The 15,818-nt window shown below is 30.7% G+C and overlaps 1 protein-coding gene across 1 annotated transcript; it reads right to left on the bottom strand.

Moving 5' to 3' along the window:
- Positions 1-269: 269 nt before the first annotated feature.
- Positions 270-4,863, bottom strand: LOC112526648 (calcyclin-binding protein-like). The gene is made up of 5 exons (XM_025137022.1): positions 4,613-4,863; positions 1,896-2,048; positions 1,549-1,788; positions 1,403-1,462; positions 270-636 (listed from the first exon to the last, which is right to left on the bottom strand). Exons 1-5 carry the CDS (start codon positions 4,721-4,723, stop codon positions 532-534), a joined length of 669 nt encoding a protein of 222 aa, XP_024992790.1. The 5' UTR covers positions 4,724-4,863; the 3' UTR covers positions 270-531.
- Between the last annotated feature and the right edge of the window lie 10,955 nt (positions 4,864-15,818).

The following is a 15,818-nucleotide window of genomic DNA, read 5'->3' as shown; positions in this document are numbered from 1 at the left end:
ATTCCTTTCGTTAGTTCAATTCAATCAAACAATTCCTTCCCTAATTTCGTATTTCATTTCTCAAATCAATTTATATTTTCATCAACCTTTAATCTCAAACTCACCCATGAACTGAACTTATTATGGAGATTGATCGGTCATCCTAATATGCATCCAAATATGGAGATACCTTCTTACACTTCTCACCTTAACTCTCCTTCTCACCGGAAACCAACTCACCTTAACTCTCCTCACCGGAATCCAACCCTAGTTTAATATCATAGTAAATTAATAAAAGAATCAGCACCTTGACTAATCAGTTTACCCGGAATTTTCGATCGACAACCAGAACAGGACCGGCTTAACCAGTTACAATTTTCGGTCATCATGACTGCGACGGCCACCTAGTTATCGACAATCAACATCGGCATAAAAGAAAAACCAAGGAAAGATAAGTATGGTCCAAAATACAGGCATCCTTCAAAACAAGCATCAAGGTCTACAACCAAATCCCTCTTCTTTTCATTCTGAACAGAACAAAACAAAACCTGCTTATCGGTAACTCTTCATAGGATCTGCCGCCTTACCAGACCGCGCATCTGTCCATGCTTTTGCAATTGTCTTCTTCATTTCATCATCGCCTTCCTCATACATATTCTGCACAACCATTCACTCCTATTCGTCAACAATAAGTCCATTAAAAGGGAAACGTCTACCCTCAACAAGCAAGACCTTGCGTTTGCTCCTTAGAGGTCACCCGTTCATTTGGAAAAGAGAAATATAAAACTAAATACCAATCCACACATCCGACAGAATGCTTAATAGGACTTTAAGTTTGTACCGACTTATCTACAATAAGTTGTTGGATGAAGTTAAAGTTTGACAGTTCTATCTACAAAATTGAGCAACCTAACATGACACTTTTTTTATGATACTCTTTCTGTCCTATTAAAACTTTATCCTAACAACTTGTTGTAATGTCTTTAGGTAGGACACATGGTTCTTGGTCCTATAAACTTATCCCATTAAGAGCATCTCCAACAACTATGCTATAATTTTTTTTTAAATAGTCTTAAAAGTCAAAATCTCGAAAAATAGAATTACTTCGAACTCCAACTACTCTATTTTAGCAATTGCAGCAGTAACTATATTTTTTAAAATATGCAGCAGATTTTAATAAAATATTCTCTTCTAAACATTTAATTTCAATACCTCTTATTGATGGCTCTCCTATATAGTCTCGGACTCCAAATTTTAGAGATTTCCACCTTCTCTTCTTTTCTCTATTTTAGCATATTAGCACAGCTGTTGGAGATGCTATAAGTATCTCATCAAGACCTTAGACGCCCAAGGACGGTTCATAAAAGACCCATTTGTTGCAACGAAAACAATAAACACAAAATATGTGGAAACACAGGATTACCTTCATTAGGTCCATAATTCCTGCCATTGGGTCACGCTCCTTGTCTAGACTCGGTTTAAGCTGAGAATCGAAAACAAAACAACACTCCGTTACACCACTTGTTTGTATTCATACCAACTTATGATTTGAACAAAAATAGTCATTACCTTATCCTCCTTGAAATGCAGGTCCAACCAGTTACCCTTTGAAGCCTTGACCAATGTGATGATGACCTTTGTAGGCTTAACCAACACTTTACACTTCTCCGGTATAATCTCTTTGTTTAGTTTTGGTATCGCACATCGATAATTCTTCCCTTGGACATCATGAAATTTCACATCAACAGACATAGGATTGAACTCAGTTTGAACCTTTTCCTGATCAACTCCCTCCAGAAAAACATAGATCTGAAACAACCATCGCCCATCAGAAGAAATCATTTTCCATCTGAAAGTATTAAAAAAGAAGTATATATGATTCAAACTTTCAGGGAAGTAATCTGATTTACACTCACCTTGACTTTGTCGGTATCTTGATCCCAGCTGAATGATCCAAGTGTTGTATACTTTAATGTCGGATCAGAAACCACCTTTAAATTTGTTGAAACTGGGGCTGGGGCTGGGGCTGGGGCTGGGGCTGGCACAACTGAAGCTGCATCATTTGATAGCTGTAAACCCAAACGATTAATGATTATGATTTTGAAAGTGGAAGAGATGAAGACTTGTATCAAAAGTCAAAATGATCACATTCTTGTTGTCTTCTACTTTCCCCTCGTTGCTTCTATTCAATTAACTTAGGAAGTGTTTGGATTGCGAGATTTGATGGGATTTGGAATTGGATTCCGTTCCAATCCCAAGTTTGGTTTAAAGGAAAGTCCAAGATTGAAATCCCACAAACATTTGACTTAGGAATCCCATGGGAGTAGCTGGTATATCACAAGATTTCGTAGGACTTGTTTTAAAATATGTTAAATACACTTGTTTTATAATAAACAATTTAACAAAAATTAATTCAATTATTTTAATAATTTGTTTTTATAAATTACTTATAAACCAAAAACATCAAAGATTCAAATCCTCCAATTCCAGACCCCTCAAAAACACCTTAGGGCCTGTTTGGCTTGTGATATTTGGAATTGCATTCCATTAAAATCCCATGTTTAGTTTAAAGGAAAATTGAAACCCCTGGACTTCAATAACACAAACAGTGGATCTAGAAATCTCATAGGGTAGTTGGTATTTCACAGGATTTGTTTGTGATGATGTTCTAAAATATGTCAAAAACATTCGTTTTGCAATAATCAATTAATAAAAATATCCAAGCTGTCGAATTCTTTGTATAATGCTGACAAAATAACCTGGTGGCATCTTAGTGTGTGGACACAACCTCAAAGACATAAAACATAATTAGTAAACTTTACTATGGAAGCTCAAATAAAAAAATCAACCTATACCACAGAAGTTTGTCTAAAAACTTATAAATATGATTCTGTTATCTCACATGATCTTTGAGACTCATAAAGCAATTCAGAATACAATTTGTTCTAACTCTTTTTCCTAGACCAGAAAAAGATTTATAACACATACCTTATTGCTAAGCAAAGCCATGTTAATATCAAGTAACAGGCCATTTACCAAACGCTTATTGGTTTACACTTTCCTTACCAAGTGAGAATCTTACCCGGTGAAGGAGAAGCGTTTACCAACAATTTATTCTAATGGTCGAGAATGTTACCCGATAAGGTAAATGATGATGGTGACTCATGCAGGGTAAGCGTTTGGTAAACAGCCCCTAAATCATAGTATACGTATCATTAAGATGAGTTAAGCTATGGTAACAGATCATGAATGTTGACAATTGTCTTGTGCATATATTCCCATGTAATAGCAATAACTATAACCCCTATATTATTAGTGGGCCATGAAAAAAAACTAGCTTGAAAAGTTTTTTCACTTTTTTACTTCCGATTTTTTATATGCCTCCTCCACACATCCTAGTGAAATTACAGGAGTTTATCAATATAATAAACACACAATAAAAGGTGGAACTGATCCACATTAGATTAAGTAGAAATTTGCACACTCTTATGCCAGCTCAGAACGTTGTAGGAGACATGGCATAACAGACCGGAATGATGGACATTCTGTAAAGGTATCTAAACAAGAAATATTCCTCATCATAAGGTTATATAAAGAAGATTCCTTGACGAAAAAAGGGGTTGGAATGATTTCATCTAAAAGACCTTCTCTCTAATTACTCTTCTTTACTCGGATTCTTCATTGTTGTTCTTAGTTATTTCACAAATGAATCTAGTCTCTCGTTTCTTATCTGTTGTTGTTTGTAGTTGTTCCAAAGGTGAAATTAGTCTCTCAGATTATTTTGTCTGCAATAGCTATATTATATCTCCCAAGTGTATTGGTTTTCATCTTTTGTATCTTGTACCCAGACCCGGTCCATTAAATAAGAAAATATTACATTTGCCTACCCTTACATTGGTGCTTTCACTGAGAGCAACAAATAAGAAACCACAGACTAGTTTCACCTCTGAAATAACCAAAAAAACCAACAATGAAGTACCAGAGAGGAAATCAAAGAGAAGAATAGTAATCAATAGACCTTTCAGATAAAATCATTCTCACCCTTCTTTAAGCAAAGAGCCCTCCTTATATAATCCTACTATTAGGAATATTTTTTATTAGGAGGCCCTTGTAATATATATCCATCCTCCCTATCTATTATGTCATGTGTCTCTTCTAGAAGGTTTTTAACCAGACTTGGATTAATCAAAGTATGCATGCCCATTTCTTGCAGATTCTGATCAAACCTTGAAATCGATTCAAACTAATCAACCTACACACTCAAACAATCCATACAGACATGGTAATCACATTAAAACAATGGACGCAGAAAATCTCGATCGCAGCCAATAAGTTCAGTTTGCAAGTATCTGGTATCCAACAAGTGATTAATCCCTCTCAATCTCGAAATAAATTATATTCCTAACATTACATGCTCCTAAATTTCTTATTTTTCACAATTATCATATGCAGACCCTGCACTAATGACCTTCTATAATTACATTTACATATGAAACAAAACAATATCCATATGAACAGTAGTTATAAATTATCGTTACAATTAACCAACAATCACGTCAGGATTACGACTCACACATAAAAACCAAATCATCGAATCGTGTAATCACATAGATACCGAAAGAGAAAATTAAACCTTTTCGAGATTGCGAATCTCTGAAGAAATGAGGGATACAACACGTGGTCTCTTCGCGATGCTTTGAAGGTGTCGAAGTTCATCCAAATCAAGAGATAAATCATTCGCCATGTTATTTTTGATCACGAATCACAGAAAAATCAACAATAAAACGAGTGGGAAGATGATGAAAAACACAATCGAAGGGGAGGTTATATGAAGAATATGAAGAGAGTGCGAGGTTTAGAAATGGCTAGAACCTCGTTACTTCCAGAATGATCGGGAGTGCTCTAAAACTCTTTTATGGGCTTTGATTTAAGAAAAATGGGCCGGTTTGATCTATTAAACTTTTTTTATATTTTATAAATAAATTAGGTTCGATCCATGTATTACACGGGGTAATTTAAAAAATTAAATCATGTAGAAACTTATCTTACAGATATAAATTATTATCGAAAATACGATGTTACTCCATACTTGTACTTTTGAATAACTCTGAAGTATAACTATGCGAATAAATAACTCTTCAGACTTGAATTTATAATTGAAACTATATCAATTACACTTATTCTACTAAATTGACATCCAAGTAATTAACATAATTTTCAGTTAAAGATATTTAGTTACATGACCTCAAATGAGTTTTGAATTAAATCTATGACTTTTTCAGTAATATCGAGCCAACTTTCTATTAGTAATCCAGGGAGTCATGAATTTAACTAAAACCCCAAGGCATGTCTTATGCTTCCACGTTTTTCATCTTCTTCGGTTACCATTACTACCCTTTACCACGTAAGCGCTTATTGGTATCACTTACCTTACCGATTGAGTCTGAAAAAGAACGAGAATCATACCTGGTAAAAAAAACATTAGCAATGACCAATAGTCTTATCCGGTAAGTGTTGGTAAACGTATTGAACATGGTAAGTGCACGATAACGTTACACCATAAGGTAATTGAGGGTGATGTCTCTTCCGGTAAGCACTTGTCCGGTAAGCAAATGGTATGTGTGCTTTGGTCACTTTTTCTATTTTGATTCCCTATAATTCATTAATTATATATTGGTTCTTATTTTTGTGTTTTAGGGCTCGAAATAATCCCTCAAGTTCACATGGTGAGTCTAGGGTCTGTGAAGTCAGTCATGTGTCCCTCACATGAGAGCATTTTGGTCTTTTTACTTTTTGATCTTTTTCTTAAAAAATTATGTATCATTATATATATTATATTATATTTAATATATTATATGTATATATGATCTTCGTCCCCAATCCCGTTACCCCAATTGTTGCGCCTCTCTTTCTCAGTGAACAATCTCCTAATCTAAATCACTTGTCACTACAACATCAAAAGGCTCTATACAATTGTCACTTCAAGGTGCTCCAAAAATGCTACTCATTAAATGCCCCCATCGGCACTTCGATCCCTACTCAAATATCCTTAGCTTTGTTGCTTATGGAACCTGCTATACATGTCATTTTAAGAAGAAGAAAAAAACGTTTCGCTTAACGTCTAGTAAGATCACGATTTACAAATGAAGATAAGACCAGAACATAAACCTTTATCAAAACCTGATAATCCAAATATTACAATTTCAAGACTATAAAGTCAACAAACATCTTGCAATGACAGGGAAGACCAGATTTTCATTGATCGTGGAAGAACACAATAGTAAGTCACACTTCTATGTTACTGAGCTCCTCCCCGCTTAGGGTGCATTTGGTTAGGGGTGTTCATCCAAACCGTCAAACCCCACAAACCGCCCACACCGTGCCGCACTCCACCGCAATGCGCTTTAGAACTTTTGCGGTGAGTTTTGCCAGTTTTGCATTTTTACCAAATCACACTATGCGGTGCGGTTTTGAGTTATTAAACCGCGGTTCAAACCGCATCCCGTATTTTGTACATTTTTTTAATTTTATATATAACACACACATATATAGAATAATTTATTATTTTATATAATATTTTTGGACTTTGAGTTTATCCAATATAACAATTGACAATATTAATAAATTAGTTGGACACATGACGACTCACGCGTCAAATTCACTTTGAAGTTTATTTATTTTTTACTTCCTATAATATTTTTAATTATCCAATATGTATTTGAAAATTGGATGTACTGAAACTTTTTATTTTTTTTGGATTATGGTCACTACATTGTTGATTTTATAACATATTTTTGAACTTATGATTATTGATTGTATGCATAAAGTGCGATAGGTACAAACTGCATAAATCCCACTGCATTTTTACGGTTCGGTCTGGTGCAGTTTGAAATTTATGTGGTGCGGTTTGGAAAATTCTCAAACCGCATATGTCGTGCATTTTGCAGTTTGGCCCCAAACTGCACCACAAACACCCTTACGTTTGGTACACTAGACATGACATGACGGAACAAAACATGGTTCCATGTTTGACAGAACTTTTATGTGAAATAAACAAGAACAGAAGGGAACAAAGTGGAACAAGCGTGTTCCACCTCCACGTCGTGGAACAAGTTGGAACAGACATATGTTTTACCAATATGACCTCAAAATAAAACCTAATTATCTTCTTAACTTCAAATACGTCTTTCTCTTTACATTCTTAAATTTTATTAATTATATTTGATGTTTTCTAACCTTTTATTTTACTGCCCTCAAAATATTATTTTATACGATTTCTATATTTTGATCAATTTATTTATTTTATTAATTATTAATTATTAATAATAAATAATAATACATAAAAGGTATAAAAAATTGGAAACTACATAAATTTTTTATTTTGATGGCATTTTAATTGTTTTGACGAAAATTTTCTAGTGATATATTGTTATGTCATGTCCAGTTCTAATAATTCTATCTTACCAAACACTGAACAATCGTTATATCTTGTCATGTTCTTTTATGTCCTGTTTGTTTTATCATGTTTGGATACCAAACGTACTCTTATGGAACACTGGACATCAAGTTCAACCACTCCTAATCTATAACTTGAGTTACCCAATGCACCTAGGTATGCTCATTTACTAGAATTAAACCATTTCCAGTAACTCAATCAGAAAGGCACAAGCAATGTACACACCCAAATTTATGGAGTTCATATTTCCAAAATCTATATATATATATATATATATATATATATATTAAAGAAGAAACCAAAGATAATGGGGTGACATCTTCTAATGCTTAGAATCCCTCCTATCTTTTTTCTTATTTATTTGATTTTTTTAAATGTTGAATATGTTAAAGACTTTTTTGCCCTTTGATGAAAAATATATAGCTCATAATTAACCCGGGTTATTTTTGTAATTTTGTATACCCAAGTTTAACCTCCAACTCTTGATTTGCTCTTTCATTTACTTTCTTTTATTTCTTAATGAATTTTTTTTTTTGAAGTTTCAATAATAAACAAAATGAAATCATATAAAATCATTTGGTGAGGGATGAAGAAGGTGAGAGTTGAAGAATAATTCAAAGATTTTAAAAGGTATGTAGAAATTATATTCATTAAAAAATGTGATTTGTTATTACATATTTTTTTTTCAATATTGTTGGATGTGTTGTTATCATAGGATATGATTGTGTTTACGATTGGAGCATATAAATTGTGTTTACGATTGGATCATATAAATTCGAATAAAATTTTGATATTTTATAATCACATTATATAATAAACTTTTTTCGAATTTAAGTTTCATTACCAATAACTATTTATACGTGATTGATAATTATGTTAAATTTTGACTATTTAAAAAAAATCAATTAATATAAATCCTTTGGTGAGTAATGAAGAAATAAAAGTTGAAGAAAACTTAAAGTTTTTAAAAGGTATGTAAAAATTATATTATTTATAAAATGTGATTTGTTATTACATATTTTTTCTTTTCAATATTGTTGGATTTGTTGTTATCTTAAGACATGATTGTGTTTACGATTGGATTATATAAATTTGAATAAAGTTTTGATATTTTATGATTACAAGATATTATAAAAACGAATTTAAACTCCGTTCACAATAATTGTTTATACGTGATTGATAATCATCAATATATATATATATATATATATATATAAAAGAGAAACCAAATACAATAGGTGTTTTTCTCTAAATATTAGAAACTTGTCTTTTTTTTCCCTAAATTTTTGATTTTTTTAAAATATTTGATATGTAAAAGACTTTTCTATCCTTATTTTAAAACATGAAATTCATTAAAATATGGTTGTTTTGGTAATCTTAAAAGCTTAACCTCCAACTTTTTCCTTTTCATTCTTGGAGATGAAACCTTTAAACACTTTCATGTGCTCCTCCATGATTTGTCAATGTTTTTATAATATTAAATAAATTATATCATTCTACCCCTAAATGATAAATATGTATTCCATTATAAGAAGACTTCTATGACCACTTCCAACCTAATTAGCTTTAACTTTCACATTACATAACTTCATAGGGATATTCATTATACTATTTTCATCTACTAATTAAAATAAACTTACAATAAATGTTGTGGCACATTGTCAATATGATTTTCTCAAGAGATTTTCTCATTGTTTTTAATTTATGAAATGTGAAATAAGTTAAATACTTTTTTACCCATGAATGAAAAATGTGTATTTCATTATTTTCTACAAAATGAAAACAAAATTTTCCAAGCCAGAGATGTCCTTAATTGAGCATTTGACATCATTATTTTATATAAATCTAAAAGTAAAGTATGAAGTTTCTTATGTGACACTTTGTGGAAAAGTTATTTCATAATTCATTTTTTTCAAATTTTTAGATTTATTTTGGACTTATTTTGTTGGTTATATTAATTATCTTTCATCAACTCATAAATGTTCTAGACTTTTCGTTTTTTATTCTGTTTTTTATCTATTTATATATTTCATAATTCATTTTTTTCAAATTTTTACATTTATTTTGTTGGTTATATTAATTATCTTTCATAACTCATAAATGTTCTAGACCTTTCGTTTTTTATTCATTTTTTTTTATCTCATCTATATATTATATCTCATTTAATATTTTTAAAAGCAAATAAATAAACTTACAAATACCACATGAATATCACATTTTATTTGTTTTCAAATAAATAAATACATAAACATCATTTTAAGTGTTTTTTACTCCATAAAATTCATGTAAGAATTGTTACATTTTATATTTATATTATTTAAACAAACACTTAAAATGATGTTTATGTATTTATTTATTTGAAAACAAATAAAATGTGATATTCATATGGTTTTTGTATGTGTAGACTTTGTATGAAAAATAGAAAATTTTAGTTTTTTATGTATTCGGTAAATAAAAAAAAGAGTGTCCTGTTTAATATTTTTGAAGAAATTTATATAATGATGGTTTAAAGTTTTAGTTATGTATTAGATAATTAATTGTAACATATCAACAATTGTGAGGATGACAACATGAACAAAAAATATGAAAGTCAATAAATTAATCGTTATATTTATAACTATAATAAAAGAAAATGATATATTTATATGAAGGTCATGACATGGATCGCCTGTGTCACACTTTCTAGCCTTAGCTTCCCTGCACGACTTCTCCACCGAGCTAGGTCGCAAGCCTAGTCGTGGGACCCTTATGTTTCCAGGGTCTGAGATTTCAGTGAGCCACGAGACCACGACCCCGATCCCGACTTGGGGTCGCGGGCCAAGGTTGTAGTGATAGTGACCATCATTTCCAGTCGTTTTGACCCTTTTCTTGGATTTTCTCGCGTAGGTTCATACCAACACTTTTCCATATAATAAACTTAATAATTTAAGGTTTAAGGTCCAAAATATAAACATAACTCCAAACTGAGAGCATCACAAAACTTTGGGTGTTACAATATGACCCATCACAATTGAAACCAGAATATCTACAAATCTCAATAGCATAAAACTTAATATTGTGAAAGAACACTAAAAGGCCGTTTACTAAATGCTTATCTGGATAAGCGCTTACCAAGTCAAGTTACCTCACCGGATGAATATGGTAAGGACCAAGAATCTTACCCAGTAAGAGCGATAAAAGGACCAAGAGTCTTACTCAATAAGTGAGGATGATGACTCTTACCATGGTAAGCGCTTACCATGTAAATTGTTATATGCGATATCGTTTTGGTTTACTAAAATCTTACCCGGTAAGTAAATAGTAGTATTAAATTTTACCGGTAAGAACTTACCGAATAAGTATTTGGTAAACGACCCCTAACACTTTTTAATTTAAATTAATTTAATAAAAACTAGAATAATATTTTTGATAGGTTGTAATCAACATTTATGTTTTACTATTTGTTGGTAATAGTTTTCTGCATATCCTTAACCTTGATTATACTTATATGTTAAGACATTTATCAATTTACAAAAACAAACAATTTTTTTGATTTTACTTTGAGACTTCAACACCATCTCTTATTAATAAGAAACAAGTAACACTTCAACTTTCAAAACCTCTTAAAAAAACAAACACCACCTAAAATTTTAGTGTCGGTCACAGTGAATTTGATTTTCAGATTTTTCGACATCGAATTAATCAAAAATTTAAAAAAGTAAACATTATTAGAAGATAATTAAATATTGAAAAATATTTAATTATTTATTTAAAAAAAAACTTAAAATATAACAATGACTTTACAAATTCACACTTACCGAACTACAAGCAGTTTTTTGTCCCTTTCGGAATATAGCGCGTACGGAAAGAGATGTGAAATGAATTTGGTCAAATCCTTAAAAAGTCAAAAAGTCAAAAGTCAAAAGTCAAAATGTCAAAAGTCAAACATCTCAAATAAAAAAGAGTCAAATATGCGATGCAATAGAGCATCTCAAATGGTAGGTTACTACAAGAAAAATACTTGGTTTTTAGTATCTATTATGTTATAATAGAAATTTTAATGAATTATGAGAGTTTTGTTGTAAGATTTTACATTAGTTGGGGAGGGAAACTAAGAGACCGTTTACTAAACGCTTATCTGATAGGTGTTTATCGGGTAATTTTTTCTTACCGGATGAACATGATAAGACCCAAAAATCTTACATGGTAAGAGTGATGATAAGGATAGAGAGTTTTACCCGGTAAGTGAGGGTGACGACTCTTACCCGAGTAAACGCTTACCAAGTAAATTGTTGCATACGATACCATTTTGATGTATTATAATCTTACCGAGAAAATAAGTTATAGTTTGACTCTTAACGATAAGTGTTTACCGAATAAACATTTAGGTAAACAGCCTCTAAGGTTGTATTATAAGGGACCGAGTATCTCCTCTACAAAACGTATTTCAAAACCATGAATCCAAGTATGAACAAAACAGATAATATCTGATACGATTGGTTCGAGGTTTTACATTTGTGTTCAACAACTATGTTATATTGTATGATAAAATAGAAAAAGGAAAAAAGAATATCAAAAATCTTTAAATCTAAAAAAATCTCTAAAACTCTTTATAAGAGAAATAAATATTATTTTAATTTTTTCCATTACTTTTTCTTTGTCTTTTTTTTACTAGAATATTTAATAATATAACAAATATATATTTTTTTCGTTTTCTATCCATTAATTTAATTGGTTGACTGTGGGAAATAACAAAATGGAGTTTAAGAATGCTTTAAGGTTATGTTTGGCAAACTGATTGATAAACTAGCTGATGGTTGATAAAATAGCTGATGTACTAAATACGTTTGGCAAAAGTTAGCTGATAAGCTAGTTTAAAATTATAAAATGATCAAAAAAGGACGTATTTTTAAAATTAATAAAATTTAACATTTCATAATATATTTAAAACAATTCATTAATACTGTGACATGTTAATTAATATAAACCAGATGTTAGAAATGTAAATAATAAAATATGTTGATTAATAGATTTCATTTTGATTCATCATTATTTTTTATATGTACATATATATAATGTTAAAAAATTTGGATTTGTATAATAAAATACAGATTTTTTAGAAAATATCTACATTAAAATGATCATTTTAAATAACCATTACATATAATATTAATAAAAACAAAGTTGGTCAACCTTACATATCTTAGTTAACTAGAAGGGTACTCGTACAATGCAGCGAAATAAATTTCGATTTTAATGTTTAATTTTTATTCTTTGTTTTTATCAATATAATATGATTTTATGTGTTTGTAAAACCCAAAATTTTAAATATATATATATATATATATATATATATATATTGTACGAGCCTTTAAATATATACTTTTTATTTATTAAATTTATTTGAAGTGTTAAAATATTTATATGGTTAGTTGAATAAATAATTATCGAAATCTTAAAATTTAAAAATGACCAAAATCGAAATAAAATGTTGATTTAGGGGTAAAAAATGTAAGTCTTATTAAAAAATAGTGAAATCAGGGGGCTGCTGGAAAATGTCAGAAAGTTCTGGGGAGCAAATGTCATCTTTTTCAAAGATGAGGGACCTGTTTTGCCAACAGTACAAGTCTGTTTGGAGAAAACGACCCATCAGCCAAAAACTCGCGATTTGGTCCGATTTCGTCAACTAATAAGCCAAAACTCTTGCATTTAAATATAGAGCTCCGGCTTAAGATCATTTTGGTTCAAATAGCTAACAAAATGAGTGAATATTGAGAGAGAAATCTAAGTTTGAAGTTCGGGTTGAAAATCTCGGTATTTTCCACCGATTTTAGGTGAGATTCTTAACCAAATCTCTTGATTTTTATGTCTATGACTTCGTTTTTAAATACACTATCAAACCCCAGTAGCCTCATGTCTTATATTTGTGTTTTCGTTGTTCGATTTTTATGTTTTTAAGTTGTTAAGTTTTAGTTTTAAAAACAAACTTTAAATGAGTAAATGGAACTCATTTCTTGATGAAAATTCGTGTTCTTTATGCCAAAGTGTTGGTAAAAATATTACCAAGAGATTGGTGCAAAAAGAATGAATAAAAAGGGTCAAGAAACGAACCGTTTTCAAGCTTTTTAAGGTTGAAAACGTGCAGCCATGGCTGCAGTTTTCTTACTGTTTTGAAGTTTGAACTGTAGCCGCGTCACGGGCTGGTCAGCCCAACCCAAGACCCAAATCTGTTTATATTAAAAATAACTTGTGAGGAAAACGCTGAGGATGGGTTTCAAACCCACAACCTCACGCAAGGAGCTCACGCCTTAACTAGTAGGCTACTTCCATGCTTTGTTTCTTTTTATATGCTAATATTGTTAATAAGCTTATTTCATCTGAGTTTTAGAAATTAACTTTTAACACCTGCAGTTTTAGGAAATAAATTTCTCTATATAAATTTTATGAAACTTTCATCAAGTTTATTTGTGTTTTCTAAAATGCAAACTTTGACCCATTTTCGATTATTTATCTCATTTGGTTACCAAAATGACCCTATAAATGGAAATCGGTATTTTAGCGATACTTTACGTATTTGCTTTATAAAATTACCGAAATGACCATATGTCTTGGGATTGGTATCTAAGTTCTATTTTGAATAAAATCCTTAAGAAAATTACCAAAATGACCCTACAATATGGAAATCGGTATTTTAGCGATACTTTACGTATTTGCCTTGTAAATTACTGAAATGACCCTATGTATTGAGAATTGGTATATATGTCTTATTTTGATTATTACCCTTATGAAATTACCAAAATGACCTCACAAATAGGGAATCGATATTTTAACAATACTTTGAGTATTGCTTAATAAAATTACCAAAATGCCCCTATGCTTTGGGATTGGATTTTTTAGCACAATTTTAATATTCGACTTATGAAATATCCTAAGAATGTTCTAAATTAGGGAATTGGTTAAATCTATACCGTTGATATTCGGCTTCTTAAAATTACCAAAATGCCCCTAGACTTGGAAAATTGGTATTCTAAATATTATTTCGAGTATTAATTACGTTGAACTTTAAAGTTATGGAACGACCGTTATTTATATGTGTGTGACATGTTGTCACCTTTATTTACTTGCMAATCTTAAACGAGACGTTTTCGTCACAAGACATTATTTACCTTGCAAGCTATTATTTTAATTATTTTGGTAAAATATTTATTATTCAAGAAAATGTGAAGTTTTATAAAATGTACGAGCAACAATTAATATTTTAACGACGTCAAATTATTAATAACATTTCAAGAAAATATTGGAGTGGAACATGAGATATGATGTTATCTGGGGTTGATCAATAAAAGGAAAAATCGTGTTAAGATTGTTAAGTAATAGTAATCAATTTAATTACGATTATTTAAGATGCTTAGGAATGGTATAAATTATCATGTAGGTTGCCGTTTTTGAGAGAACGACCTATCGAATGTTAACGATTCAAGGTGAGTACATTATGCGATTTTTATGGGATATATACATGATTATTACAAAAGTATTTTATCCATGATATTTGCATGATGTTTTTATATGCATATGATGATAACTTGATTATATTGATGTGCATGATATTTAAGTATATGCATGATATGAAAGATGATGTTGATGAGAAAGATTATGATGACTTGATATTATCGATATGATATTCAAGTATGTGTATATTGTGAAAAATGATAATGATGCATATGTGATTTATGATGTCACTTGCATGAGATGTATGTTGCATGTCACGATGAGATTTGCATTAATGAGTGAATATTGCAAATAAATGATATGCAACTAGTATGATACGACAAGATTCGTCCACCGTACGGGGTGGGTTGGACATGAAAKGAGGGCTTGCAATTCCGAGGTCTTGGAGTCCTCGTCCATAGAATACGCCACATACGCAAAGAAAAGTGAGGAGCCGAGGCCTCATTTGCAAGATAATAATTAAAATACACTAAAACATTGTTTTATGTGTGCATGTGATCATGAAACCATATTGTATTCACTAAGCTTTTAGCTTATACTATACATGTATATATCTCATGTATCAATTGTCAGTAGACGAGTTGAACGAAGAAAGACGAAACTATGTTTTGAATCATGTTTGACTATATATTTAATTAACATTGATTACGTCAAAGTATTTTACGCTTCCGCAATTATGTAACAAATTATGTTAAATACATTATGTATGTTTGAAGTTTTAAGTTTGTATCTTGCTCATGACATAAGTTATTAAGAATGACGTCACGACAGGGGCGTGACAATGTTTTTGAAAAAACGATAATGTTTTTATTTTTGAATGAAATATGAATTGAAGATAGCATAAAAATTTGAAAATTTTAAATCGATATTAATATCAAATTAACTATTTAATAGT

This window comes from Cynara cardunculus (genome assembly GCF_001531365.2).
Source record: "Cynara cardunculus var. scolymus isolate 2C chromosome LG 14, CcrdV1, whole genome shotgun sequence".
In the NCBI taxonomy this organism is placed as follows: domain Eukaryota; kingdom Viridiplantae; phylum Streptophyta; class Magnoliopsida; order Asterales; family Asteraceae; genus Cynara; species Cynara cardunculus.
The sequence above is the reverse complement of the archived record's forward strand: the minus strand, read 5'-3'. Positions and strand labels throughout refer to the sequence as shown.